Genomic DNA, 27,985 nt, shown 5'->3' with positions numbered 1-27,985 from the left:
GCAGCTGCGGGGCAGCAGCCCCCTTTCCCCCCCGGCCGGGGCTCCCGGTTTTCTCTTTCGTCCTCCCTCGCCTTTCGGGCCAGACGTGCCCGGGCAGCGCCTGCACCTTCGGAGGCGATTGATGTTGCTCCCAAACAGCCCCGCCGCCTGCCAGCGGCCTCCCGAAAAAAAAAAAAAAACAACAAAAAAAAAGATTTGGGAAGCTGGGGGAGGACGGGGGGAACCCGCGCGGCGGAGCGAGAGAGGGAGGGTGACAAGTGAAACCGCCCCGGGGCGGCGCCGGCTCCGGCGCTCCCCAGCCTGGCGGCCGCCGGCACCCTACGGCACCGGGGCGTTTCGGTGGGGTGCGGGGCCCGGGAGGGGGGCTACGTGGCCAGCCCAGTCCCTGCTGGGCCACCAACTGGGCCCAAACTGTCCTAAGGGAGGGTGGGGAGGGGGTCTGCTCCGAGGGTCCCCCCCCACCGGCCCCCATCCCCATCCCGCTCCGGTCCTTCGAGCCCAAGGTGCCCGCGATGCCCGTGTCCCTCCCTGCCCGCGGCACGGCCCCCCCGGCCCCTTTGGAGACCAGCCCCAAAGAGGGGTCCGGGCTGCGTCCCCCCCCCCCCAACCTCCGGCGCCTCGCACGGGGTCCTCCCCACCTCCGGCATCACCGGCCTCCGGTGCGGGGTGGTCCCGGTGCCTGGCCGGCGGCGGCGGCAGCGGCTCAGTTTGTGGGGGCGGCGTCGGCCCCGTCGGGCTCCCCCCGGCCTCCCTCGCCGGCCGCCGGCTCCCCCGCGCCCTTGGCCTGGGGCTCGCCGCCGTCCTTGGCGCCGTCGTGCGTCTTCATGTGCTTGCTGAGGTGGTCGGCGCGCACGAAGACGCGGCCGCACGCCGGGCAGCTGAACTTCTTGGTGCCCGTGTGGGTCTGGAGGTGTCTCTGCAGCTCGTCGGAGCGGGTGAAGCGCTTGCCGCAGAAGAGCCAGTTGCAGACGAAGGGCCGGTCGCCGCTGTGCCAGCGCAGGTGGGCCTTCAGGTGGGACGTCTTGGCGTAAGCCTTGCCGCAGCCGGGGATGTGGCAGTTGTGCAAGTGCTTCCGCTTGGCGCCCTCGGGGCACGGACCCCCCCTCTCCGCCTCCTGGCAGTTGGGGCAGCGGCACGCCGCCTGCCCGGCGCCCCGCGGCACGGCGCGCCGCGCGCCCTTGGGTCGCCCGCCGCCCTCCGCCTCGCCGGACCCCTCCAGCGCCTTGGCCCCCTCCGGCGCCAGCAGGTGCTGGGCCGGGGGCAGCAGATGGGCCGGGGGGCCGCAGAGCTGGGGGTCGCCCGCCCCGTAGCCCGCCAGCGCCGGCTGGAGCCCCGGGTGCCCCGGCACCTGCATCCCCCCTTGCCCGGGCGGCAGCTCCATCCAGCTGGCTCCGGCGTGCAGGTCCCACCAGTTGACGCCGCCGTCCTCGCCGGCGGGGCCGGGGTGCGGGGGCCGAAACCAGGGCTCGTAGGGGTGCGCCATGTCCGGGGACGCCTGCAGCAGCTTGGCGTAGGAGCCGGCGGGCCCGTCGGCGGGCAGCTCTAGGCGCGCGGCGCCATGGGCCTCGTAGGCGCCGGGGGCCGGGAAGCCGGCCTCGGGCCCCGCCAGCGGCAGCTCCGGCGGCGGCAGCGGGGAGGCGAAGTCGGCGCCCGGCGCGGTGCTGCCGGCGGGCTGGAAGGGCTGCAGCGGCTGCAGGTCCAGGTGGCTCGGGGAGGCGCGGGGCGCGTCGGAGGACTGGTTCCCGAGAGAGCCGCAGACAGCCGTGAGCATTGCCGAACGGCGGCACGGGCCGGTGGCTCAGACGGACCTGCAGGGCCGAGGAGGGACGGGCAGGGAGGGAAGCAGAGGAAGAGCCGTGAGAAGAGAGGGGTGCGCGCGTCCTGACCCCCCCCCCTCCGGGCCCCCCCACACCCCATGCCGGGGTCTCCCGTGGGGAATGATGCAGGGCTGAACTGGGCACCGGCAACAGCCCCATCAATGCCCATCCTGACCCAAAAACTTGCGTGAGGCAGGGCTCCCTGCGCCACGCGTGGGGAAACCGAGGCACGCGGCAGCCTCAGCATGCTGCCTCGGGCCAGTGCCCCCAGCGCCCACCGCCACCACTGCCCAGGATTTGGGGGATGCCCCTGTCCTCTCCACGACACCCAGACCAAGGTAGCTGGACGAGGGGGCACGCCAGCCCTGGAGGGACTGGTCCCGAGGGATGCCATCGCCTGCCTGCCCCCAGTGCAGACCCCACGCCAATGGGGAATCGCTCACAGCCCCCCCTTTTGGGGGATGAAACGCGGCTTGGGGAGAGGCTGTGCCAGGGGCCGGCTGGCGGCAGGATGGGGCAGCGGGGAGGCAGGCGAGCCCGGCTCAGCCGCAGTGCCCCCCGGGGCCGAGCCGCCGGCGGCCCCACGCGGGCTGCCGGGCGCCCGCTGCCTCGCCGGCATCGCCGCCGTGACTCACCGGGAGCTGTGCAAACCCCAGTGGGGCCGGGCCCCACCCCGGTGTCGAAATCCACCTGCCGGGACCAGCTCCCGCCCCCCGGCTTCCCACCGGCACCGCGGCGGGGGGCCACCAAGACCCCGGCCCCGCCGCCCCCCCCGGCCCCTCCCGCCGCCGCCAGCCCTGCCCAGCCTGCAGTGCTGGGAGCAGCCCGGGCATGAAGCCATGCCAGCCCACGCGGCTCCGCGGCTGGGGACCGAGCGCCCGCCCTCGGATGGGACCCCGTCTCCGTCCCTGAAGCGCCCTCGGCCGCAGGCTGCTCCCACAGCCGGGCCGGCGCAGGCAGGATGAGCCGGCAACCGGGAAAGATTTCAGGGTGCTGCTCCCCCAGGGTGGGCTCAGCTCTGCTCAGCCCCAGCCCCAGCCCCCGAGGGATCTTGTCACCCATTTCCCATGGGAATCGGGGACCATCCCTGCTCTGGGGATGCCAGCTGGGGTGATGGAGGGCTGGCCCCACTCCCGGGCCAGCCGCTTCCCCCACTGTGTCATGGGCACCGGGGTCTGGTGCTGGCACATCACTCCCATCCGGTCTCCCAGCACTGGTCCCCAGCGCCACTCCAGCGGGCCCTAGGCCTCCCACAACCAACCCATCTGCTCCCTGAGGATGCCAGGTCGGGGCCACAACTGCAGCCCCCCAACACGAGCCACCTGAGCCACCCCGGAGCTGGGGACGGAGGGGATTGGGCAGGTGCGTCCCCCCTGCCACCCTCCAAGTGGTCCTGGACAGATCCCATCCGAGCACGGCTGCACCGTCCCCGCCACCACTACGGTACCCACAGTGGGTGACCGCTCTCCCCAGCGCGCTGTGCTCCCAAATATCCCCCTTGGCTCAAACCAGGGCAGAAAACCCCAAACCCCACAGCCAGCGCAGCCCCACGAGCACCGAGCCCCAGCCATGCTGGGCGCCTTCCCCAAACGCCGCAGTCCAGTTAGCATCAACTCTAGTTTTTACTCCCTTTCCAGATTCAGTTAAAACCAGTCTCAGCTGCTGAGCAGCCCCTGGAAAAGGAAGAAAGAGGGCAAAACCCCAGCCTAAGCGCTGGACGCAAACGCGTCCATTTGGTCCTTCCCTGCCAGAGGTGCCCCCAGCCAAGCTGTCCAGGGAGCGAGGCAGCTCCCGGGGCGTTTTTCCACGCCGAAGGTTCCCAGGATGACGACAAAACGCCGGGGGCCCGGAGCTGCCCCCTCCCTGGCTGGGCTGCGCGACGCGCTGGCCACTTCACCGCAGGGAAACTGAGGCAGCAGCGAGTGAGGTGTCCCGTGAGTCACGGGCCAGGCTGGGCACAGAGGCCGGTGACTCGGCAGCGAGCGCGGCTCCCCCGTGTCCGCCCCCGGCTCCGCACCGGCGGCCGCTGCGCCGCCACCGCGGGGCCGGAGCGAAAGTGGCCGGGGGCCACGCAGGGCACGCGGCACCCCACGGAGGGGCCGCCCGCCCTCCCTTGTGCGGGGGGGCTCGGCACCGGCACGGCCGAGCCGGCTCCCTACCGGGCGTCGGGGGGGATCCGTGCTGCCGGCGGGGGGGGGGCCCCCCCGGGCTGAGCCCAGCCGAACCGGCGCCTTCCCAGGCCCGACCCGGGGCGGCCGCGGCGGGGCTCCCGGGGGGGGGGGTCGGGGTACGTACGGGTCTAGCGGCAGCGGGCTGCCGGCGGCTCCCTCCTCATCGGCGGGGCGGGCGGGCGGCGCTGGCCTGCCGAGGGACCCGGCGGGACCCGGCGACGGGGCACCCGCTGGGCCGGGCGAGCAGGAATGGCTGGGTCCCGGCCGCGCTGCCGGCTCTTCCCTGCCTCTCCACCCTCCCAGCTCCACCCCTGCCCGGCCCAGGTGGTTTTAACCCTTGGAGGCAGAGCCGACAAGCAGCCTCGTCCCCGTCTCGGCATCGGGCGCTTGAAAGCGGAGGGAGGGGACGGGAAGTTCGCAGCAGGCACCGCAAAGCGGCGGGTAATTAAAGAAGAAAGAAGCAACCGCCTCCCTCCTGCGCCCACGGCCGCCCTCCTGCTGCCGCCCTCCCGCGCCCCGCCGGCGGCCAGCCAAAGCCGGCCGGCCCCGCCGAGCCCCCCACCCCCGGGCAGCCGGACCCCGCCGGGCTGCCGCGCTCCCCTCGCCCGCCCCGCTCCCCCGGTGGGCGCCGTCGAGCTCGGGGAGGTCGGGGCGGGAGGGAGCGGGATGCTGAGGGAAAATCCCACGGTGACCCAGATCTTTGGGGCAACCCTAAAGCAGCCAGGAGGTCCCGGCTGAGCCCATCTCCGCTGGGCTGCGGATGTCTGACCCTCCCGGCTCCTCCTCGCCTGCATCCGAGCAGCTGGGCCGGGCTGCCCGGGCAAAGTGCTGCCAGGAGAGGAGAAGCTCCCATGCGGGAACGCTGCGGCCAAACGACCCATTTCGCCACTTGGGAAACGTGTCCCCGTTCCCGCAGCTGGCGCAGGGCTCGCTTCCCCCAGACGCCGCTTTGCGCCCGGAGATCGCAGCCGTGCAGGGACCCTCGCGGCCCTGGAGAAAGCACGAGCTACTGCAAAGCTCAGGTTTCCCTCCCCCAGCCTCTGCAGGGCCTCCCCGGCCCCCGGTGCCCCCCGGCCGGCAGCAGGGACCCCAGCCGGCCATGGGAGCCACGGCGTTCCTGTGTGCAGGAGCCCAGCTGAGCGGGGCTGGCATCACCCCGGCGCTCGCCCAGGGCCCGGCACCGGGAACTCCTTCGCCCGGGGCGGGGGGGAACTCTCCTGGTTTTCATCATCGCGTGGGTCCTGGGGAGCGTGTGGGGACGGCTCTGCGGTGGCCGAAACGCAGCTGCCTCTGGGTTCAGGGATGGGGGCACCCGGGCGCGGTGCGGATGGACGGAGGCAGGGCGGACACACGGACGAGCTGCCCATAAGGGCTGGGACCTTCTTGCACCGCTGCAAACGTGCGCAGGGCTGGATCTGCTCTGCCCCAGGGAGCTGCCGGCTGCCGGAGGGGAGCGGGGATGCTCCGGCTCTAGGACGTCTGGGTCCTTTTCGGGGCCGGGCCACCGTGACTCACAGCTCCCTGCCCGCCTTTGCAGCCTGCTTATCTGGGCCGCGAGGAGCTCTCCGGGGCAGGGAGCAGTTCGGGCGCTTTGCATGTACAGCTCCAGGCACCGGCCGCCCCAGGAGCTGGGACGCTGGCCCCGATGCCTCCGCTTCCCAGCTCGCTCCGGTCCCCGTCTCCCCCTCGGCCGCCCGAGGAGGGAAAAACCTTTCACCGCACGTCAGGCTCATGGCGGAGACGTGTTTCATGCGTGCCTCCCGTGACGGTGGCGTGTGCTGCAGCCCGGCTTTCCCAGCCCCACAAGCTCCCGGGGCTGCCGGCTCTGGGGCTCGTCCCAGTCTCCCCAGTGCTTTGGGGACTGGTGCTGTGGGGGGAGAGATGAGTCACTGGCCCGGGGGGTCCCAGGTGCTCAGGGAGGAGGAGGAGGAGGAAGGGGAAGGCTGGGGGCTTGCCAAGCACTGCCTGTGCCGGGGGGGTTCGTCTGATCCCGGAAGGGCTGGGAAGTGCCTGGGGCAGCCGTGTCCCTGCCATCCCGCAGGAAGGGGGAGGCTGGTGGCTGCCTTGGTGCCGGGGCCGGGGAGACGGCAGGGGGATCTTGGGACGCTGCCCGGATGGGCATGAGGAGCCGGGGTGAGGAGCAGGCCCCGGTGTCCGAGCCCGTCTTGTCCTCCGGGGCAGCCGGGGTGACTGAGCCGAGCGTTGAGAGCGGCTCGGGATAAACCAGGGGTCACTTGCCGATGGAGCAGAGCCAGGCGATGCCTCGCACCTCCCACCCGTCCCCGCGGCCAGCCCAAAACGCACCCGCTTCTGGGGCGCAGAGGGACGAAGGAGGCAGGACGCGGCCCCGGAGAGCGGGCTGGCTGCAAACCTGCGGCCCTGGGACGCCGGCGGGGGCACCGCGAGCGCAAGCAGCCCGGGGCCGCGGGGGCCGGGGCTGTCCCCGAGCGGTGCGGGGGCCCTTCCAGGACCCCACGTGCTGAGCAAATCACGCTCACGCGGGAGGATTACGGGGGGCACCTCCTTGCCGCGGAGCGTATGAAACCCTGGGCCGTGCCTTGAAATTGCAACTAATTACAGAGCCCATTTGCATGAATTACAAGGCGAGAGGCAAACGCCTCAAATCGCTCCCATGTGCTTCGGCACCGGGGTGGGCTCCGGCTGCGCAGCGCTGCGAGCGGGGTGCGGGGACCCCCGCTGGGCTGGGGGGAAGGGGCCAGCGCGGGGCCGAGGGGTGCGGGGCACGGACGCGAGGCCCCACGGCGCACGGGGCTGGGGACCCCGCTGCCCTGGGGACCCCACCACCCTGGCGCTGCCAGCCCGCCGCACAGCCGGGTCTGTAACTAGGGGTGGGGGCATGGAGGGATGGAGGGATGGAGGGATGGATGGAGGATGAGAGACATCCCTCCAGGCCCCAGCAGGATGTTGGTGGGGATGAAGGGATGGTGGGATGGAGAGATGGAGGAATGGAGGGGTGGTGGGATGGAGGGATGGAGGGATGGATGGAGGATGAGAGACGTCCCTCCAGGCCCCAGCAGGATGTTGGTGGGGATGAAGGGATGGTGGGATGGAGAGATGGAGGAATGGAGGGGTGGTGGGATGGAGGGATGGAGGACAAGAGATGTCCCTCCAGGCCCCAGTAGGATGTTGGTGGGGATGGAGGGATGGAGGGATGGAGGGATGGAGAACAAGAGACGTCCCTCCAGGCCCCAGCAGGATGTTGGGGGGGATGGAGGGGTGGTGGGATGAAGGAGAAGGGCAGAGGCCCCTCCCAGCCCTGGGGCAGAGCACTTCAAACAGCTCCTGGCTCTGGCGATCCCATCGGAGGGCAATTTCCTCTGCTGTCATAAAACAAATTGGCGTCTGCGAGGGGAGCGGGGCCGGCTCGGCGCTGGGAGGGCGGGTGCGTGCGGGCGCCTGTGTGCAGGTATGTGCGTGCACGCCTGCGCTGGACACGCGTGTGCGTGTGCAGAGCTGCATGGGCTGTGCATGTGTCCGTGTGTGCGCGGGGGGCGCAGCAGCCGTGCGCCCACCCCTGCCTGTCTGCAGGTGCAACCTGGGACCAGGGCTGGGGTAACAGCCGTGTGCGTGGGGTGCATCCGGGCCCGCTCCTGCCCCGGCCCAGCATGGGGCCCATCCGGCCCAGGGAGGGGGCTGGGATACGTGTCCGAGCCCGGTTCGAGGCCGGGGACCCCGCGTGCACACGGTGCCCTGCAGCATCCCCGATCCATCCCTGTGCCCAGGAGCGGTGCACGGAGCTGCAGGCTCCCACGGCCCTGCGGGATTTTGGGATGGGGCTGGAGCCGTTAAAGCAAAAGGGGGGGATACAGCCTGGCCCCCGCACTGCCGTGCCGGCCTCTCCCGGCTCGGTGCTGGCGGCGCGGCGCTGCCGGTGCCGGCGGGAAGGGTGCTGTGCGGCGCTGCCTGCCTGGCAGAGATATCAGCCGGGATTATCGCGACGGCCCTTGCCTGCCCGCAGTGGCTGCCAGTTCGCGGCGTGCCCCCAGGCAGCGTTTCTCACCGGCGGCAGCGACCGCTGTCGGGACTCGAACTTTGCAGCGGCGACGGCCTCCCCTGCCCTTTTCCGACAGAGCTGACAGCTCTGAATAATTCAAGCCCGGCTTTTAATTAGCCCTGCGTAATCTCCCTGCCTATCTGCGCCGGGCCGGCCGGGCTGTCAGTCACCGCGGCGGGCGCGCGGCGGGCAGCCGCCTGGCACGGGCCGGTGATGCCCGACTGGGCGCTTTTCTCCCGCGGTGGGAGAACTCGGGATGCTTTCGGCGGGGTGGGGGGAGGGTGCCGCCGCTTTGGGGGGGGGGTCTGTGCACCCGGGGGGGCCGGCCGCGGCGCGGGGGCCGGGGCGCAGGGGGAGGCGCAGCCAAGTGCAGGAACAGGTTTGGTTCCCGGCCGGGATCAAAGGGAGCGGGAGCCGCGGGAGCCAAGGGTGACGTCAGGGCCCCCGGGCGCCGGTGACGGCACCGAGGCCCCGTTCCCCACTTGCTAAATTGCACCTTCGCCGGCTCGCGGGCCTGCGAGAGGCTCTGCAAACCACTTTCTAATTCTTCGAAGAAATCATTAAGAACGGGGTAATGATTTCGCTCGGCGCGCCGAGATCGGCTGGCAGCTTAAGGAGCTGCCGTAATTGCCTTAATTGAGCGTGGGCTCGGGCGCGCTTCCTGTGCCTTATCGCGCGGGGAGCGCTCGCCCGGCGCTGAACGGCGGCCAGCTGGCCCGGCCGGGCGGCGGGCGAGCCGGCTGCGGCGGCCCCGGGGGCGTTGGCGGCCCGCGGCCCCGCTGGGCGCCGGGTCCCGGGGCCGCCGCGGTGCCCTCACCCCGGGGCGCGCAGGGCTCGCGCCGCAGCCTCGTCGTGGGCTTGCTCAGGCGGCCGCGTCCCCTGCGTGGCTGCGCGGACCTGGGTCCTCGTGTCCCCTCGGCGGCCTCGCTGGGCTGACCTACGGGTCCCTGTGTCCCCACGTCCCCCGTCCCAGCCTTGCTGCACAGACGTGTGTCCCCATGCCCCCGTGTCCCCATGTCCCCCATCCCTGTATCCCCATCTCAGCCTTGCTGTGCAGACCTGTGTCCCCATGCCCCCATGCCAGCCTCATTGCACTGACCTGTGTCCCCATGGCCCTGTGTCCCCCTCTCAGCCTTGCTGCAGAGACCTGTGTCGCTATGTCCCCATGTCCCCATCTCAGCCTCGCTACATAGACCCATGTCCCTGTGTCCCCGTGTCCCCAAGGCACCGTCTCAGCCTCGTGCCCGCCGCGAAGCTGGGCGCCAGCCGGGCACCTGGGGGCCGGGGCCCTGGGACGAGGGGGCAGCGGGGGGGATGCCCGGGGGGGCGAAGGGCTGCAGGCACCCCTTGCTGTCCCCACGCCTGACTCCGGCCCCCATTTGCAAAGGCCCATTTCCCCAGGGAACCTTCTCCCTCCACCGGGCGAAAAATAGGATAATTTGCTATTTTGCAACAAAATGCAGGGCAGGGAGGGGATGAGAAACACCCAGAGCTGCCGGGCGGCTGCAGCCGGACGCACTCGCCCCTGCGCCCCGCGGCCTCCTCCCAGCTCGGGAGAGCGGCGAGGCACCTGGGCTCCCCGCGGCCGACGTGGCCCCCCCGGGCTGGGGGTCCCGGCCGGGCACTGGGGCCAACCCTCACCTGGGGCCGGAGATGGCGCCCGCCACCGCGTCCGTGCTGCCACAGCGCCAGACTCGCGGCCGAATATCCGGCATCGCTCCCCACCTGGGGAAACTGAGGCAGGGGACGGCAGGCCGGGACTCGCCCCCGCAGCCCAGGTGGGAGAGCCGGGAGCGGAGCCAAGGCAGGGTGGGCGGGCGGGCGGCCACCGCTGCCTCCGCCACACTCCGGGCAGCCCCCCGCGGCCAGGCCACCCCGGTCCCCTCCCTCGCCGCATCCCCGCTGCCGGCAGAGCCCGCCGCTCGGGCAGCCGGCTGCAAACGAACCCCCCCGCCCCACACCCTCGGCCGCCTGGGTCCCCTCCGCGGTGGCGCGAGGCGGGTGCCAGGCAGCGCGGCAGGCACGCGCAGGGCCAGCCCGGCGCACCTTTGAAGCCGGCGTGGCTGCCGCCGAGTGTTTACGGACCCCGCTGGCGCAGCGCCCGGCCCCGGCCCTCCCTTTCCACCTGCTGCGCCGCGGATGGGCACCCGCCTCGCGCCATCCCACGGGGACCGGGCGAGGACCCAGGCGTCCGGCGGGGCTCAGCACCCCTTTGCCCCCTCCCTGTCCCCACGGTGTGCAGCTGGGAGCCGCGAGGCTCAGGGCGCCTCGGGGGGCGCCGGGGCCGAGGAGGGGGTCGGCGGCGCGCCGGTGCCAGGCAGTGAGTAAGCAGCGAGCATGAGGAGGGGAGGTAATTAAAAGGGAGGCACTCGCCACAGCAAGTTCCCACAAATGGAGGCCCCGGGGCCATAGACACTGCACAACAAAGCACCGAGCAATTATTTGGCTCCAGTGGGAGGTGCTGGTCCTATGGGGGCTGGAGCCAGCTGGGCACCCTGGGGCCCTGGCACGGGGGTCGGGGTGCGGGATGTGCCAGGGGCCCCCTCCCAGCCCCTCCGCCCCGGGGCTGGCCATGGGCTGGAGTGCGCAGCCACAGGGCCGAGAGCCTGGGGGGTGGGCGGCATGGGGGGTCGGGGCCCAGCAGTGCCAGGGTGGCTGGGTGGGTGCGTGTGGGTCATGCCTGCTAGGAAAAGCTGGGCACCCCAGCCCCTCCAGGCACCCGGGACCCGCTCCGGGTACCGAAACCCCTGCAAGGAGCCCGGGGACCCCAACCCCTTCCAGGCACCCTGATCCCCTTGGGGGATCCCAAACCCTGCAAGGAGAGTGGGGACCCCGACCCCCTCGGGGCACCCTGACCCCTGTGGGGACCCTGGGTCTCTCTCCCCCCACCCGTGAGCAGCCAGGCTACTGGCTCGGGGGTGCCCCCATGCTGTGGCCCAGCTCTCTCCTCTGCAGGCTTTTCCCCATTGCCGGGGGTCCTGGGTGGCCCCCGCAGCCCCTGCATGGGAGCACCCAGCCCCATATGGGTGGGGGCGAGCAGCAGGCTGGGTCTTTTCTGGTGCCAAATCCACCTGCAGTGACCATGACACAGCCCCTAATGTAGCCGGTGGAAGCTGTCCCGGCTGCCCCCAGCCTCTCCAACAGCCAGATGGGGCAGGAACGACCCTGCAGCAGCTCTGCCCCCAGCCCCGGCTCAGCCCCCCAGGAAAGAGCTGGAGCCTTTCCCCTGGTCGGTGATGGGGGGGGGTGCAATGCCCTACACACCGCGGAAAAGCCTTGTGGACGGGAGCACCAACGTGGCACTCAGGGTTTGCCTCCTCCTAGCGCAGCCTCTGCTGCTGCCTGTCCTCAGTTTGCCCATCAGTAGAATGCGTAGAAGGTGAGTACGCTGCCCGGGCTGCGTGCTCGCCCCCAGGCCGCGTGCATAAAGGGGGCCTGCTGGGCTCTGGGCCCCATCCCATGCCGGCCCGCAGTCCCCGCAGCGACCCTGCAGCTCGGCCGGCTGCATCCATGGGGCGATTCACCTCCATAATAGGATAACGCACTGCAATTAGGCACCGAAATCCCCAGCGCGGCGCGAGGAATGCCACGTCGCCCGGCGTGGTGTGATCCGGTAATGAGAGACGCCGGGGACGCGCGGCGGGACGCGGGGCCGTGCCAGGAGGAGTGGAGGACTGGGGGCAGCAATGCTGTCCCCTCCACGGGCTGGGGGCCCAGGTGCTCCCACCCCGGCAGCCGCCTGGAGCTTGAAGAGGGACGGGATACCCACGGGTGGGTGCCAGGTGTGGCCGTGCCTCGAGAAACGCTGCTTTCGCCTGCCCAGAGCCTCTCTGGACTGGGTGGGGACCAAGGGCGGTGGCCCCCGCGGCGGCCCCCGGCCCCATCGCTTCGGACTCGGATCCCCCCCTCGAGGCGGGAGACGCCCCACGCGCGGCATCAGGGACACGACCCACGCGGGGGGCTGCAGCGCGACGGGCCCCGCGGGAGCCGAGTCTGCCGAGCGCCCGGAGGCAGCGGGCCGGGGGCGGCGCCGCGCCGCGGGCAGCGTTTCCACCCCCCGGGCCGGGAGCGCCCACGCGGGGCGCGCCGAGCCCCGGCCGCGGGGGGGATCCCCGGGACTTCCCGCGCGGGGACCCCGCTGGCGTCATCAGCCTCCCAACGTTCCAGAATCCCCCCCCGCTCCGCCCCTCCGCCAATCACAACTGGAGCGGGGCCGCCTCGCTGTTCCCCTTGGTGAATTTGCCTGTCAATCGGGCCTCGCCTCGGCCAACCGCGAATCTCCCCCTGGATGACGCCCGCCCACGAGGAAGTCCCCACCTCCTTCTCCCTTCCGGAACGCTGTCAATCAATCAGCAGGGGGGCGACAGGCTGGTTTTGCTCTCATTAGCCAAGAGAGCTGTCAATCAGAATTTTGTCCTCCCATTGGGTATCCGGTTTCCGTCCGTCATCCCTGAGGCCCGCGTCCATTGGCGGAGCTGTCACTCCATCACCGGGCCCCATTGCTCAGCGGCGCTGTCCATCAAGAAGCCATCCAGGGCGGATTGGTCGGCGATAAAGCATCCCCCCGCCAGTTGGCCGGAGCGCCGGCAAGCCGGGTGGGGATTGGCGGCCAGGCTGCGGAGGGGGCGGGCCATTCAGGGCGGTGCCCGAGCGGCCTAGGAGGAGGAAGATGGCGCCGTGAGGGGGGTCGGAGCCGCCGCCGCTCCGGCCGGTCTGTGCGGGCGCTCCGCGGGGCGGGGCGGGGCCGCGGCGGCGGACGGCGGGGCCGGCGGGGAGGAGGCGGCAGGGTCGGGCCGGGCCGGGTTGGGGCGGGGGGGGGGGGAAGAGGAGACGAGGCGGCGGCGGGGCCGGCGGAACCGAAGCCCGGAAGGGGCGTGCGGCCTCCGCGGCCCGCCCCGGCCCGCCCTTCCCGTGCGCCGGGCGGGCGGCGCTTCCGGGGCCCGGGAGGGGGCGGGCCCGCCGCCTCGGCCCGCCTCCCCGGGGACCCGCCGCCGCCGCCAGGGGCGGGGCGGCCCCGGGGCCAGGCGGGGGGCCCGGGCCGGGGGGGGGGTGTCCCGGTACGTGGCGGCGGGGAGGGGGCTGCGAGGGCGCCCGGAGGTGCCCGGTCTTTGGGGGGGGGGGTGGTGGTGCTGGGGCAGGGGCTGTCCCGGCTGGGGGGTCTCCGGGGCGGCTTTCGGCCCCGGTGCTGGGGGGGACCCGTGCAGGCGGTGCCCGGGCTGCTGGGGAGACTCGTCCCCGGCTCCCCGGGGAGTGCTTGGGGCTGGGGACACCCGTGCTGAGGGTGCTCGGGGCTGGGGACAGCTGTGCTTAGGGTGCTGGGGGTGCTCGGTGCTGGGGACAGCCGTGTGGAGGGTCCCCGGGGATGCGTGGGGCTGGGGACAGCCGTGGTGGGGGTCCCCGGGGATGCTCGGGGCTGGGGACAGCCATGTGGAGGGTGCCGGGGGTGCTCGGGGTTGGGGACAGCCGTGCCGGGGGTGCTCGGGGCTGGGGACAGCCGTGGTGGGGGTCGCCGGGGGTGCTCGGGGCTGGGGACAGCCGTGTGGAGGGTCGCTGGGGGTGCTCGGGGCTGGGGACAGCTGTGTGGAGGGTCCCCGGGGATGCGTGGGGCTGGGAACAGCCGTGGTGGGGGTCCCCGGGGATGCTCGGGGTTGGGGACAGCCATGTGGAGGGTGCCGGGGGTGCTCGGGGTTGGGGACAGCCGTGCCGGGGGTGCTCGGGGCTGGGGGCAGCCGTGTGGAGGGTCCCCGGGGGTGCTCGGGGCTGGGGACAGCCGTGCCGAGGGTGCCAGGAGTGCTCGGGGCTGGGGACAGCCATGTGGAGGGTCCCCGGGGGTGCTCGGGGCTGGGGACAGCCGTGTGGAGGGTCCCCGGGGGTGCTCGGGGCTGGGGACAGCCGTGCTGAGGGTGCCAGGAGTGCTCGGGGCTGGGGACAGCCATGTGGAGGGTCCCCGGGGGTGCTCGGGGCTGGAGACAGCCGTGCCGGGGGTGCTCGGGGCTGGGGACAGCAGTGTGGAGGGTCGCCGGGGGTGCTCGGGGCTGGGGACAGCCGTGGTGGGGGTCCCCGGGGATGCTCGGGGTTGGGGACAGCCGTGCCGGGGGTGCTCGGGGCTGGAGACGCCTGTGCCAGGGGTGCCGAGGGTGCTTGGGGCTGGAGACACCTGTGCCGGGAGTGCTCGGGGCTGGGGACACCCGTCCGAAGGTGCCGGGGGTGCTTGAGGTTGGAGACCCTCGTACCAGGGGTTCTCAGTGTTGGGGGCAGCTGGCGTCGAGTGCCAGTGGTACCCGGGGCTCTCGGAGCCCGGAGTGGGGGTGTCCAGCAGGGCGAGGTGGGGTACAGAGGTGTCAGCAGAGGGGTGCTGAGCCTGGGGGGGGTTGTGCATGTGCATGGGATGCAGAGGAGCCCAGAGCAGACATGGGGGGGCTGCGGCTAAGGGTGCATGTCGGAAGCATCCTGGGTTTGTGGGGAGGGGGATATGGGGGGCACATGGGGCTCGGGGGAGTGTGCCAGCGATAGAAGGAGTGTGGGGTGTGGGCACGGTACAGCGCGCGGTGCTGGGAGTACGTGGGGGACGTCGGGTGCTGACGTGTGTTGGAGACGCATGGGAGATGGGGTCCGGTGCTGTGTGGGGAAGGGTCTGGGCGACCGTGGGGCCCGTTTTGCCCCTGTAAAGGGCCCTGGGACGAAGAGGGGACTCGGGCTTGTCCCCAAGTAGGCACTTTGCAGCAAGGGGGGCTGCAGGGCCGAGCTGTGCCGAGGGTGCTGGCCCAGCCCTGGGCATGTAAGCAGGGAGAAACAGGCCAAGGTTTCTTTGGTCCCTGGACGGTGTAAGAAGCAACAGGATCTTGGCCGCTCAGGGAATGAGAGATTGATGCTGCTGGAAGTTTCCACACGGCCTCTCTCATCGCTCTGGGGGAGCTGCTGTTCAAGGGTGCCCTGTGATGCGTTTGCTTTCAAGCCATTAAAATCTCTCTCTCTCTCGTATATGCAGAGCTAGGAGCTGCTCCCTCCTCCTTGAAGCCGGTCCTGCAGCGTGCATGTGCATCCTTGGCAGCACTGCTAGCCAGGTTTGCCTTATTTAAGAGAATTAAGTTCTCCTGCTCTTACTGCTTAGATGCAGCTGAAATGCCAGGGAATTTCCCCTGGATATCAGGGAAGGAGAAAACAAACTCTAATTTTGTCAAGTGAATGGAAAATCTGCGTATCAGAGTTAGACTGTGGCAAAATCTTTTTTCTTAGAAGAGGCAGAGAAAGTGCTTAAGGAATCAGTTCTGGAGTTTTCCCTTAAGCTCTAAAATAATGATATTTTCCTGTTATAGCAAGTTTTCAGATGTCTTGTGTTGTAAACGGCTCTTTCCTTGTTCCTTGTCTTTTAGAGAACGCAGAAGGGTTTGTCCTCCTGAATTATTTTAACTGGGAATTAACAGCAAAAATCCTAGCTGTTTTATTCTAAGATATTGCTCGATTTCCTGCTGTTAATATGTAAATATACAGGTGTTTCACTTCCTTTGTGTCTGACTCTCAAGATTTATAGATCAATATTACTTGTGGCTGTGAGAAACAAACAGGCCCTTGCCACCGAGGTGTTTTACTGTGCTTAACTTGATAATCTTGAGTGTCAGTTGCAGTTGCTGAGGTTGTTCATTGATTTTAGGGGACTCTGATTCATCTTCTCTCTCAAGGTACTAATTAAAGCTGCAGTAACTTGATCAGAGATGTCAATTGGTTTAAAGTGGGCACTGAAAGTTAGATCAGTCCCTCTTGCAGTGCATGACATACCCACTCATTGCGAGGAGACCTGGGTGCTGCTCTGCAGCCCCTCGGTCCCGGTGCTGCTAGATCCAGATTTAGGGTGCAGCTAGCACTGTCCATTTCGGGGTCTCAGAAGCGTCATCAGGCCCTGTTCCAGAGAAATGCCACCTGAGAAATAAAATGTATTTCTCTCTGCATTGGCTTGTGACTTTAGCAGATATTTTTAATTTTCCTGAACGTGCTGTCTGACCTCGGCAGGATTACGTTACCCCAACCACAAAAGAGGAAACTTCTGCCTTGCCCTGCTTTGCTCCTTGCCCCCACTAAGAACAGGCTTGTCTTACTCACAGCTGTGATTTGCTTTGGCCTTAGTCAGCTGTAGCTAGAGGTGGAAAGGCTGCCTTGGGCCTTCTGCATGTTTCTCTAAACGCTTCTCTTTCCAGGTTAATGATTTTCATACAGCTGTGGTGAAGATGGGAAGGGTGTTTCAGGGAACAGAGCACTAGCCTAAAACTGGAAGACCTGGATTCAAAGCCTGTGCCTCATCTGTACAGTGGCGCAGCGTTTCCTGTGTTGGGGGGGAGGGGGGTTTGTGAGAGTAGGTAATTGAAGATAACAAGGATATTGTGGCGATGGGACTTGAAATTGCAATTTGAAATATGCAAATTTTTCCAGACGCCCCGAAAGGAAGCTCTGTAGCTGCATAAAAGTGTCTGTGCTTTTCAAGCTGTAGAACGGGGGTATTGGTTGTGTCTGTGGTTGTGCCCTTCTGCCCTAGGCTCCTTCCATTGAACTGGAAGTTGTAGCTCCTTAAAGAGGGTTGTCTGGCAGTGGAGCCAGGCAGCTCCCCGAGGAAAAAGGCTTGTCCTGGTTAGGAAGAAAAAAAACATCTCTTCCCTTTATATCTCTTGTAGAATATTGAAGATAATGGCACAGTTTCCAAAGTAAATAAATTCTTGTGAGAAGTGAAGGAGCCGCCTCTGAGCAAACCTACCAATCGTGCTGGTGTGAGCGCTCCAGCTGGCTGCTAGCAGGCGTTTCACCGGCTGGACATGGGGTCTCATAGGCTGGCGCGATTGGTAAGTTTTCTCCTCCTACAGCTTGATCGTTCGAGTCCAGCCCTGTGGACTTTTTACATGAGCCGTGAACTCAGCTGGCTTTGAGAGCTCCTTAAAGTGCCATTAGGCAGAAGCCAGAGTATCTGGGCAGTTAGCTAGTTCGTGAGGCTCTCAGTTTGCATGTTCTGGGGCAGGAACAAGACCTGATTATATTTGTTTGAGTAAAACAAATATATGATAAAAGAAACAGATCTCGAGCCAGAAATCTTTAAGATGTTGGCTGCTTTGCCCTTTTACAGGGGATGAAAGGAAGGGGTGAGGTGGCTGTTTTTTCCCTTCCGTAGTGAGATGGTTTTCATACAAAAATAGGTTTGTGACAAGCAGAGAAGAAGCAGAAGACGGTCATAAAAAATTATAATGAATTTTGTGAGTCAGTGCCCTTTAATCACCTAAAGGGGCTGTTCTGTTCCATTTGGTGTTTGACCTGGGGGTTTACAGAGGGGCAAACTGGACCTGAGTGGCTGAGCAAATTCTCCGTGGGGTGAATAAACGTGTAGCTCAGGGATTACACCGCATCTGTGGAGAGACAGGGCTTCTGCCCCAGTCATTGCCCTAATTTATTTGTGTGGGCTAATGGGATCTCTGCTGATATGTGTCTCTCTCTTTGGCCGGGTCAACATTGCTCTTATTTGTAGTCAGGGCTGTTAATCCTTAACAGTGTCCTAATTCTGCTGAAAGAGAGGGTGCAGCCATGTAACTTGGGCAGCCACACAAGCTCCTGGCTTTCTGGGAAGAATGCGTCCTTTTATCGCAGGCCAGCTAGCTGGGTGCAAACGTCTGATGCTTTAGTCTCCAAGAGGTTGCCACAGTGAGCGAGAGCAAGTGGCTTAAAGGGAATGGATGCCCTTTTCTAAGAAATTGGATGCCCTTTTCTAAGAAAGGGTGCAAGTAATTTCCATGCGATGCTGTCCCAGGCGCCGGGGACCCTGACCTGACTCTTTCTGGGGATTTATGCGCTCAGTTGCGGCAGGCTGTGAAAGAGCCTTCGCGTTGCCTTGAGAGAAGCCGTGGAGCCTGCTGCCTAGCGGTGAACTGCCTGCCTTTGGGAAGTGGGCTCCTTGGTGACTTGGCCTGTGGCCCGATCGCTCTTATTTCTTAGCTGCTTTCTGTTTGGCGAAAGGCTTTGCATTCTCAGGAAGGAGCTGTCTGTCTCTCTGATGACCCACGTTATAGACCAGTCAGTGCCATACAGAACAGCCAAGGTGGCGCAGGAGGGAGCTGAGGGCGTTGACGTTGCTGAAACTCTGTTTTTGTTAGCGTTGATTGTATCTAAAATGCCTAAATAGCTTTTCTCCCAGCCCTGAGCTGCATTACGATCTGATGACTGGCTCTTGCGCTGGACAGAAACGCATATGACTCCTGCATTGTCTGTGTATTGAGTGAAACGCAGCACCGCTTTGTTCGGTGAAGCTGATGCGCTTTTGATGCCGGTCAGTTAATTGATGTAGTGTGTAGTTTGCTTCGTTGGTGCTGCGGGGAGTGTGGCACACGGGCTCGGCTCTGTTGTGCTCGGTGCTATGTGGACACCCTGACCCTCCCAGTGTCTGCAGATGTCTTTCTGCAGTCTTGGGGCGTCCCGTATACCCTGCGGGGGTATTGGATGCTGTTCTGGCATTGTGTGACCGTTGCGCCTTGGTGCGTGCGTTGAGGTTCAGCGTACACGCTGCGGGTACGAGTGCGGTGCCTAGATGCACGCTGCTGTCCTAACCTCCCCTCTTGCCTCCTCTGCCGAGCTCAGCTTGGGCTGTGCTGCGGGTACCCTTCTTCAGTTGCCAGCACTTGCATTTGCTCACACCAGTGAACTGGACTGCAAAACTCCCAGCTCCCGTTTCAGCAAAGACTCGCCTCCCCGCAGGCACGCGTCTAGCGCTCTCCTTGGACTGCGCTTCAGCTCCTTTTTCTGGGCTGTCAGCGCTGCAGGCCTTGTCCTCATGAGGCGGGAGGATATTTTCACAGTCCGTTGGTGCTCTGCGTGCATGAGACAAGGGCTGTATCTGTGCGCGTTCAGCTAGTTGAGCTAAACAGTGCATCCCACTCAGGTCAGATATACGGGAGACAGCCTGCAACCTTGGCCACAATAGGCGTTCCCTACCTGTTAGCCAACATAATTTCAAAACAACAGAAAATCCTCGTTGTCCTAATGCAGATGTGCTTTTGGCTGGGGCTCCCGCAGCCACGTGCTGGCAGTGGATGCTTCTTTAAGCAAGGTTCGGGTTTTCCTTGCCAGGGTTGGGTGCTGGCTCTGCCAACCCACGCCCAGCCTGCGCCGATGCCGCTTGCCTTTACTGCAAGCGATGCTGACGAGCCCTTGCTGTGGTGGGCTCTGGAGCCTGGAGTTTGCTCCCTTGACGCCTCTTTGCCTTTCTTAACTTTGAAACAAAACCTACATTTATTTTTCCCCAGATGTGTTTGTTCCACCATCTGTTTAGCCCCTCTTCTTACCCTGGGCCTCCTGCAGCTCTCCGGGCAGGAGCGTGAGGTTGTTGAACGGGGGCTCTGCCTGTGCCAGATCTTCGTTCCACCTGTGTGGAACCCAGAAAACAGCCCTCTGCGGCATTCCCGAGACGCAGCTTTTGCCCGGTCCCTGCCGAGCAGCAAAAAGCCACTTGCTGTGCTTATGCAACAGTTATTGTTTTGGCTGGTACATTGTGTTATAAGCCATATGGGGCTTTGTATCTTGATTGTGCTCTGCCAGTGCTTCTCATCACTCCTGCAAGTCAGGCATCTTTGTAAATACCACAGCACTTGCTTCCTGTCGGCTCGCCAGAGCTGGGGCTGTATTTCAGGCGCCCTAAAAAAAACCCAAACATTCATATTCCTCAGACGGCCGTAATTCCCCGTTTGAAACAGGGACATTGTCAGCAGTGGTAATAAAGAGAGTTCGAGCTCAGACAAGTTCTCCCTGGCACCTTGTCTAGGCAAATATTATCAAGCTATTGAGCCATACAGTGAATGCTAGATGGGGGTAACTGGGGAATTTGCCAAAGGAAATGTCACGAATGAAATGTCTTTCTTGTCTGGCACAAAAGATTTAGCAAATTGTGAGGATTTAGGAGTCTTTCTCCTTGGCTTCAATGTATTAAGCCTTTAAAAAGAAATCATTCTAGCTGTCCCAGTGGCAGGCACAGCCTCATCCCTGGTATTTTTGCTTGGCAGCGTTCAGGGCAGTAGAAGTGACAAGCGTCAGAGGTTGCAAACTTGCTCCGCTTCCCCGAGGACGGCTGTGAATGAGAAGGCAGCGAACGCTGTAAAGGCAGTTAATCGCCCCCTCGTTGCAGCTCTCCCTCGGGATATCCCCTGCAGCGGCCCTGCCTTGCACCCGGCCGCGCAACCCGTCTGGTTCTCTGGGAGCTGCAGCCGCTCGAGCTGGTTCCTCCCAGGCTGGCATGTGCCTGCTGAGGCCTTTGAACGACGTGGCTTCTCGGCTGTAATTTTGCTCTCGTTCTTTCCTTGAACTTGTTTCCCCAGTGTGGAATTCTGGTTCAAATGCTGTAGGCTCTGCGGCCTCGGCTCTGGCTCCTGCAGATGCCTCCTCTCCCTCCTGGGCCTTCCTGTGCTGTTGCTCTTCTCTCCTCCCCGCTCACCAGCAGCTTTTCTCAGCCTCCCCAGGCCCTGCTGCCAGTGAGCTCCAGTGGCCTTTTATTCCCTGAAGTGACCTTTTAATTACATAACGACTTACAAACATTCAGCACCAACAACATACCAAAATAATTGAAACAATGTTTTTGCAGCCTTGAAAAACAAGATTCTGTACCAAAACTCTGTCCTCTTAAATTCCCAAAGTTAGAAAAACAAATGGCTAGGAGACAGCGTGGGCTGTGGCCGGAGCGCAGGGCTGGGAACCGGGAAGCCGTCACTGCCGCTGGGCTGCCGTGGGGCTCTGCAAGGCAGCGATGGTCTGTCTGCCCGGGGAGGCCACGGCTTCAACTCACCCCTGAAACATGGGCAAAGACTGAGGGCTCCAGCCAGTTGCCCGTGGCCCCTTGGTTGGCTGCCCGTGGTAGCTGGCAGTTCCCTGTGGTGGTGAACAAAGGTCAAAAGGAGGTGTGGGGAAAGGTGATGAAATGATATTTCTCTAGCCCCTTATTAACCCCATGCTGAAGGCACAGGGGTGAGGTTCGATGTCATGGTTGGTCTAGGGAGATACTGGGAGAGTCCCTGGGGCATCAGGGCCTTGGGCTGGGCATGCCAAGGAGCAGCTGTGGTCTCTGTTCTTGCTGCTGGTCTTACCCCTCCGTCTGTGTGCTTCCTCCTCGCAGATCAAGAGGACAGTATGGCTGCGACTGCTGCCGTCAGCCCCAGTGAATACCTGCAGCCTGCTGCCTCCAGTGCCCAGGTGAGCGCTAGGGTATCGGCGAGCTCACGGCTCCCTGCCGTGGCAAGGGCAGAGGGACGTGTTTGCGGGGCGCAGAATGGCAAAGGGCGCATCGTTTTGTTGGTAGCTCTGCCCCTCCTCTGCAGATCAGCTCCTCCTGCCTCCGTTGTAGTGTTTGTGCATTGTTGTGTCAGGAGGGGTGGCTGCAAGACAAGCTGGGGAGCTGTACTCTGGATTTGTTCCCAGCCCCGATGCTAACTCTTTCTGAAGCTGTGGAGTGTTGTTTCTTCTCCCCACGTTTTCCTTAGGGACCTCTTGGGTCACATTAGCAGCTGATATCACAAGGGGGTCTCTGGATTAAAACTGCATGAAGCACGCCAAGGTGTGTGTAATGCATGTAAATAGCAACATGCATAGTAGAGTGAGCTAAAGACACACGTGATGTGGGTCATTATGTAGCTCCTTTACTTCGAGGTGACGGACTGGATTACTTTTGACAGCGTGCACCCTTTCCTTTGCTGCCTTGCTCTCCAGATCTGTTTGGCACAAGCCCCTATCTCTAACACGCCCATCTCCCTCCTGGTTCCCTAGGACTCCCAGCCATCGCCGCTAGCCCTCCTCGCAGCGACATGTAGCAAAATTGGTCCCCCAGCAGTGGAAGCCGCTGTGACTCCTCCTGCCCCTCCTCAGCCAACGCCTCGCAAACTCGTCCCCATCAAACCTGCTCCGCTCCCCCTGGGCTCCGGAAAGAACAGCTTTGGGATCCTGTCGTCGAAAGGGAACCTCTTCCAGATCCAGGGCTCTCAGGTCGGCGCCTCCTACCCTGGGGGGCAACTGGTTTTCGCCATTCAGAACCCAGCTGTGATCAACAAAGGGACCCGCTCGTCCGCGAACATCCAGTACCAGGCGGTGCCCCAGATCCAGGCCACGGGGGGACAGACCATCCAAGTCCAGCCCAACCTCACTAACCAGATCCAGATTATTCCAGGCACGAATCAAGCGATCCTCACCCCTTCCTCTTCCTCTCACAAGCCTGTGCCAATCAAGCCAGCTCCGGCACAGAAGGGCGGAGCTTCGCCAGTGCAGGGCGCTAGCAACGTTGTCAAGCTAACCAGCGGCAGCAACGTGACTCTTACCCTGCCCGTGAACAACCTGGTGAACCCTGCTGAGCCCAGCCCGCAGGCTCAGATCATTACGGAGAGCCCCTCGAAGCCCAGCAAAAAGCCTCGAAAGAAAGCCATGTCGCCAGCCCAGCCTGCTGCCATGGCCGTGGCTGAGCAAGTGGAGACAGTGTTAATAGAGACCACGGCGGAGAACATCATCCAGGCGGGGAACAACCTGCTCATTGTGCAGAGCCCGGGCTCCGGCCAGCCGGCTGTGGTGCAGCAGGTGCAGGTGGTGCAGCCCAAGCAGGAGCCGCAGGTGGTGCAGATCCCACAGCAGGCCTTGCGTGTTGTCCAGGCAGCCTCTGCCACGCTCCCCACCGTCCCCCAAAAATCCAACCAGAACTTCCAGATCCAGACGACGGAGCCCACCCCCACCCAGGTACCGTGTCCTGAGCCTTCCCTCCCCTGGGAGGTCCCTCTTCTGCCCTGTTCCACCTCCAAGCCCTGACCTGGGTTTTAAAAAGCCTAGGGGTTTTGTGAGCTGCCAAACTGCCCCTACTTGGCACCCAGTTCAGACAGCTCTCCAGAATGGCTGTGTGGATTCCCTGACGTCTAAGAAGGGTTGCGAATGTAGCCATTCCCTCTGTGGGGCTTTATTAAGTCTCTCTCGTTTGCTGGCTGCCTGTTTTTCTAGGGCTTATAGGAATGCAGTGTCCTTGAAACCTCTGCTGTGCTACCAGATCAGGCTGAGATTAGCCAGCCGGTCCAGAAGCTCTTGGGAAGTGGCGGGAGGTGAGGGAGTGGGGCTCATGCTGCCAGGCTGCGTAATTGGTGTTGCTTTCGGAAACCTGGCTACAAGGGCAAAGCCCTTTGGTGCCGTGCAACACCAGGACCTTTCTGCAGGAGGCCCAATATTTTCAGGTGCTTGGGTGACTTCTGCTTTTCTTTGGCTTGTTGCAGGCCCAGATTTCTGGGTTGTGTAGGGAGGGCGACTGTCACAATGGAAGGAGACGTTTTTCCCTGTTGATGGTGGTTGCCTTGATTCCTCTCCTCTCACCAGGTCTACTTCAAAACGCCCTCGGGTGAGCTGCAGACAGTGCTGCTCCAGGAAGCCCCGGCCATGACGGTGGCTCCGTCTGGGACCTCTTGCAGTAGCCCCGTGTCCCGCAGCTCCGGCACAGTAGGCAGCAGCAAGAAACCAGCCACGCGCAAGGAGCGCACTCTGCCAAAGATCGCCCCTGCCGGAGGCATCATCAGCTTGAACGCGGCTCAGCTGGCAGCTGCGGCACAGGCCATGCAGACCATCAACATCAACGGCGTGCAAGTCCAGGGTGTGCCCGTCACCATCACCAACACCGGAGGTGGGCTGCGCGCCACACTGTGGTGGGGCGGGTGGGCAGGACAGCAGGACATAGGGAGCTCCCTGATCCAGAGGACAGAAATCCTCTGCTAGCTGCACTTTGCAGCTGGGATATTATCGCTTCCTAAGCAGATCCCTTGTACCCCGAGGCTGAGTGTTAAATGCCGTTGGCTTCTCTAGCTCCCTTTGCTCCAGGAGGCCCAGAGTGTTTCATAGGGTGCCTCTGGTGGCTCTGGAGGGTGTTTCCAAGCCTGTCCTGGTAAGCAGGGGTGGATAACAGAGACAGCTCACCTTCAGAGTCAGGCTGTGGTCGGGCTGAGCAGCAGGACATCTCTGAGGGCAGAGAGGCTGAGGCTGTCTGAGGGCTCAGTCTAGCTCTGTTTGCTCCTGAGCTCTGTGAGCGGGTGAAGGCTGAGCTACAGCCAGGCCCGTGAGGTGAGATGTGTGTCTCTGGGAGGGCTGGGACCCGGCTGGGCTGGGAGCACAGCGCTCTCAGGAGGTTCCCTCCTTCAGCTCCTCTGTGGGGCCAGCAGCCCCTGCTGCAAATCGTGCTGACACCAGCAGAGTCCTGCGGGACATTGGAGTCCAGCTCTGGGGCTGAGACGTTTCTCCTCGTGTCGGCTGTGTTGCCGAGTGGAGAGGCTGTTGGCGGTGGGTTTCCGATAGCCAGGCCAGGAGAGGTGCCTTCGAGACCTCTGTGTTCCTCCAAGCTCTGTAACAGCTAACGAGGGATCGCCGTTTGCTCACAGTGAACCCAGCCTCCTCTGTGGGACAAGTGTGTCCTTTAAGGCCCTACAGAAAATAGCCAGACACAGCCCCTGGCCTGTGCTTGGAGCTGTCTGTGAGCCCCAGACAGCCCCTGTGCGGGGAACGGCATGCCGGCTGCTCCGTCCTCCCCTCCTGGCTCTGGCAAACCTTCCTTGTCCCTGCTCAGCAATCCCCAGCCCAGGCCTGGTGGCATTTGCTGCAGGGAGCTGAGGGAAGGAAGTCATGTCTGAGGGAAGTTTATCTGCTTTCGGATCCAGAAAGACCTGCTGGTGTTCAGTGGTTTCTCTCTCAGCAAGAACCGGCAGGAGTCCCGGCTCGGTTTTGCAGTCGGAAGCTGTTCTTTCTTGCTTGACTAAACTATGTCAGCATAAAATATGGGCCGGTGTGGTTTAGTGCTCCGCAGCGGGCTGCCATCGTTGCTGGGGTTGCTTTTAAGGGGGGTTTTAATTGCTGCTTTGTGTATAAATCTGGGGCCTGTGATGAGTGTCGGGGAGATGCCACAGGTAGATGTTGCTGCTGCCTGCGCCGTTCCCTGCAACATGCCACAAGGCTGGCTGGGGCCTTGCTCCAGCCCTGGCCTGGGAGGGGGACTGGTAGGGCCTGCTGGCTGCTGCTACTCCATGAACAAAATGAATTGAGGCAGAACTGAGCCTGGTTTTTCCTGTGATGCGTCCACCTCCTGGGAGCGTGTTTGGTAAAGAGCTGCCCAGACCCTTCGCTGAGTGCCTTTTCTCCCAGTGGCTGTGGAAGCACCTTTGCTCTGCCCCTGCCCACGGTCCGCAGCTCCCTCTTTGCAGTGACCCTTTCTCTGCTCGGCCATCAGGTCCCACTTCTCTTTCCCCGTTGCCCTGAGAGCAGCGATCCCGCTTGCTGATCCCGTCTTCTTCTTTCCAGCCCCCGTCACGGCTGCCGGGTGCTGTGCAAGGCCCTGGCGTGGCCCAGGCTGCCGCGTCTGTGAGCGCCCGAGCGTGGAGCGGCCCTTAGGGTCCAGGGTAAGTCCCGTTTTTTTGGTCAATATATTGCACGTTTTTTCAAAGTTTCTTTTTTGTTTCCTCTTTGGTCATTTCCCCACCCCGAAGGGTTGAACCGAAAACTTTGAAAAACCGCACAGTATATTCAGAAAAAAGGGACTTACCAGCCCCGCTTGGGGGCCAGCATGTGGTGGGGCAGAGGGGCTGTGGCAGTGCTGCATGCAGGGCTGGGGGTGTTGAGACCCGGGGTGTCTGCCGGGGGTCAGTCCCACCCCGCGCTATGGCCCTTTGGCCAGCCGCCCCCAAAGGGTTTCAGCAGGAGCTGCGCGAGGAGCATGGACGGACGCATGCGGCCACCACAGGCAGGGCGCTGCGCGGCCCCGTGGGGGCTGAAGCCTCCTCAAGGCCCCGGGCAGAGCCTCAACCCCCCTTTTTGCCCCCAGGCCAGCAGCAGCTGACGGTGCAGAACGTGTCTGGCAACAACCTGACCATCAGCGGGCTCAGCCCGACCCAGATCCAGCTCCAGATGGAGCAAGCGCTGTCCGGAGAGATGCAGCCAGGAGAGAAGAGGCGGCGGATGGCGTGCACCTGCCCCAACTGCAAGGACGGGGAGAAGAGGTGAGCGGCATGCGGAGGGGAGAGGGCAGGCCTTGCGGGCAGGCACAGCCGTCCCCGAGACTAACACCTGCCCTGTTGCTTTGCCCTTCTGCAGGCCGGGGGACCAGGGGAAGAAGAAGCACATCTGCCACATCCCCGAGTGCGGGCGGACCTTCCGCAAGACTTCGCTGCTGCGTGCTCACGTGCGCTTGCACACGGGCGAGCGCCCCTTCGTCTGCAACTGGGTCTTCTGCGGGAAGCGCTTCACGCGCAGCGACGAGCTGCAGCGGCATGCCCGCACGCACACAGGTCTGCAGCCCTGCGGGACATCGCTTGGCACCGGTGCGCGGCCCCCCGGGTCTGCCCTGGGCAGCCCCGGCCTCAGGGCTCAGCCCGTGCGAGGCCCTGGGCCCCGTAAGAGCCGAAGGGTCGTGCTGAGCCGAGGACTAGGATGAACTCGGGCCACCACAATATTGTCCTTGCCGTTCGGCTGAGTTACTGGGGAGGGATTGGAAAACGAGGCGGGGTCTCTGCTACTTTTAGGCTGCTCCAAGTGAAGGTGGTGACAGAGGTGTTGTGGAAGGGCCAAGGTGAGTGGCTGCAGAAAGGACCCGGCATGGGCACGTCACTGCAGCCCCGGGAGGTCCCCGCAGTTGTGACCGTGGCCAGTTAGGGGAATGCGGGGGCGAAAGCGAGGCCGGGAGCGAGGTGGTGTCCCCCGAGCCGAGGCCCGCCGGCTGTTCAGCCCTGACCGCTGCTGCTCTTCCCCGCAGGTGACAAGCGATTCGAGTGCGCGCAGTGCCAGAAACGCTTCATGCGGAGCGACCACCTGACGAAGCACTATAAAACCCACCTGGTCACCAAGAACTTGTAGGGCCAGCAGCTGCCCTGCGGCTCCCCAGCCGCGCGGACAGGCCCCGCGAGGGCCGCGGCGCTGGGCCGCCCAGGCGCCAGCCTGGGACTCCACGGCCCTCGCAGCACTCCGGCGTCCCCGTGCCCCCCGGAGCGGGGCCGTGCCCCTGCCAGCACAGCTTTCGGGGACGTCCTCCTCCCCTTCCTCCGCCGCCGCTGGGCCCCGACGCAGGAGAAGCCCTTTCTGAAGGGCGCGAGGGGCCGAACCTCCTTGCGGCCCCCCAGGGGCCGTGGGGCAGAGCACCCCAGGACGACCTCCGCAGAAGGGCCTGGCTGCGGCCCGGAGCCGGCGAAACTTCCTCGTGGGCACGCGGGAGTCGGGCACGGAGGCGACAGGGCGCTCCGGTGCGGACGGGCCAGGAGAGGCTCCACAGCACATTCCTACTTTATATTTAAAATCTATAAATAGCTATAAATATCTCTATATAAACCCCTTTGGAAGGTCCCTTTTTTCTATGGAGATCGTTGCCTTATGCTCCCCGCTCCTGATTATGAACACTGTGTATTGTGAGTGCTTTTTTTAAAAATCTTTATTTAATTGCTCCCTTTTAAGATGCTGCCTATCCCCTTGCCCCTTTTCTCCTAACGTTTCTTTTCCAATAATGAAGAGTTTTGATTTGTTTTCTTTTTCTCTCCAATGATTTCTTTCTCTCCCCGTTTCTGTTTCCAAGTGATGTGGCGTTTCCTTTTGAATCTTGGGACTTTAACTCCTCTTTCCTTCCCTGTGTGCTGCCCGCCATCCCCACTGTGTATAGTGTACATTGTATCATAGACTATATTGCTTTTGTGTTTACTACATGTTTAAAAACATATGGCTTGTTATTTTTGAGCTTTTAAATTAAAACAAATCCACTTTATTTTTTAGTTGTAACTGCCCGAGGTTTTCTGGATTACGTGACAGATCTGTTATACTTTATTAACTGTAAATGGCTGGCCAGTGTGGAGTCGGCCAAGAGTTTTTCTTGCTAAATAAATTTAGTCACCAGAGGCAAATCCAGCGCCGTGTGTGCCGCCGAGGGTCGTCCTTTCTCCCGAGCACGGTGTCCGCAGAGCAGCCGCGGGACGAGCTGCGGCTCCCGCACCAGA

At 64.0% G+C, this 27,985-nt stretch overlaps 2 protein-coding genes across 7 annotated transcripts; one reads left to right on the top strand and one right to left on the bottom strand.

Annotated features, from left to right (window-relative positions):
- Positions 1-641: 641 nt before the first annotated feature.
- SP6 (Sp6 transcription factor) lies at positions 642-4,232 on the bottom strand. The gene is made up of 2 exons (XM_068919277.1): positions 4,113-4,232; positions 642-1,808 (listed from the first exon to the last, which is right to left on the bottom strand). Exon 2 carries the CDS (start codon positions 1,769-1,771, stop codon positions 704-706), a length of 1,068 nt encoding a protein of 355 aa, XP_068775378.1. The 5' UTR covers positions 1,772-1,808; positions 4,113-4,232; the 3' UTR covers positions 642-703.
- An 8,285-nt stretch (positions 4,233-12,517) lies between these two features.
- On the top strand, positions 12,518-27,892 carry SP2 (Sp2 transcription factor). Of its 6 annotated transcripts, XR_011136289.1 has the most exons (10): positions 12,644-12,714; positions 14,992-15,067; positions 16,667-16,831; positions 21,130-21,206; positions 21,777-22,730; positions 23,352-23,652; positions 25,314-25,411; positions 25,834-26,008; positions 26,103-26,296; positions 26,761-27,892. XR_011136289.1 is itself a non-coding variant. In XM_068919073.1 (9 exons), exons 4-9 carry the CDS (start codon positions 21,144-21,146, stop codon positions 26,859-26,861), a joined length of 1,788 nt encoding a protein of 595 aa, XP_068775174.1. In that variant the 5' UTR covers positions 12,631-12,714; positions 14,992-15,067; positions 16,667-16,831; positions 21,130-21,143; the 3' UTR covers positions 26,862-27,892. The 6 variants fall into 6 exon arrangements, 4 of the variants coding, with proteins under 4 accessions (XP_068775173.1, XP_068775174.1, XP_068775175.1 ...); XM_068919073.1 differs by lacking the exon at positions 25,314-25,411 and having other exon boundaries at positions 12,631-12,714; XM_068919074.1 differs by lacking the exons at positions 14,992-15,067; positions 25,314-25,411 and having other exon boundaries at positions 12,631-12,714.
- Positions 27,893-27,985: the final 93 nt, after the last annotated feature.

This window comes from Struthio camelus, chromosome 25 (assembly GCF_040807025.1).
Source record: "Struthio camelus isolate bStrCam1 chromosome 25, bStrCam1.hap1, whole genome shotgun sequence".
Taxonomy (NCBI): Eukaryota; Metazoa; Chordata; class Aves; order Struthioniformes; family Struthionidae; genus Struthio; species Struthio camelus.
The sequence above is the reverse complement of the archived record's forward strand: the minus strand, read 5'-3'. Positions and strand labels throughout refer to the sequence as shown.

Excerpts from the sequence above, each read along its gene's own strand:
- SP6 (XM_068919277.1), bottom strand. The coding sequence starts at position 1,771 with ATGCTCACGGCTGTCTGCGGCTCTCTCGGGAACCAGTCCTCCGACGCG.
- SP2 (XM_068919072.1), top strand. The coding sequence starts at position 21,144 with ATGGCTGCGACTGCTGCCGTCAGCCCCAGTGAATACCTGCAGCCTGCT. Across the intron at positions 23,653-25,833 it reads CACCATCACCAACACCGGAG|GCCAGCAGCAGCTGACGGTG; the intron begins GTGGGCTGCGCG and ends TTTTGCCCCCAG. Across the intron at positions 26,009-26,102 it reads TGCAAGGACGGGGAGAAGAG|GCCGGGGGACCAGGGGAAGA; the intron begins GTGAGCGGCATG and ends GCCCTTCTGCAG.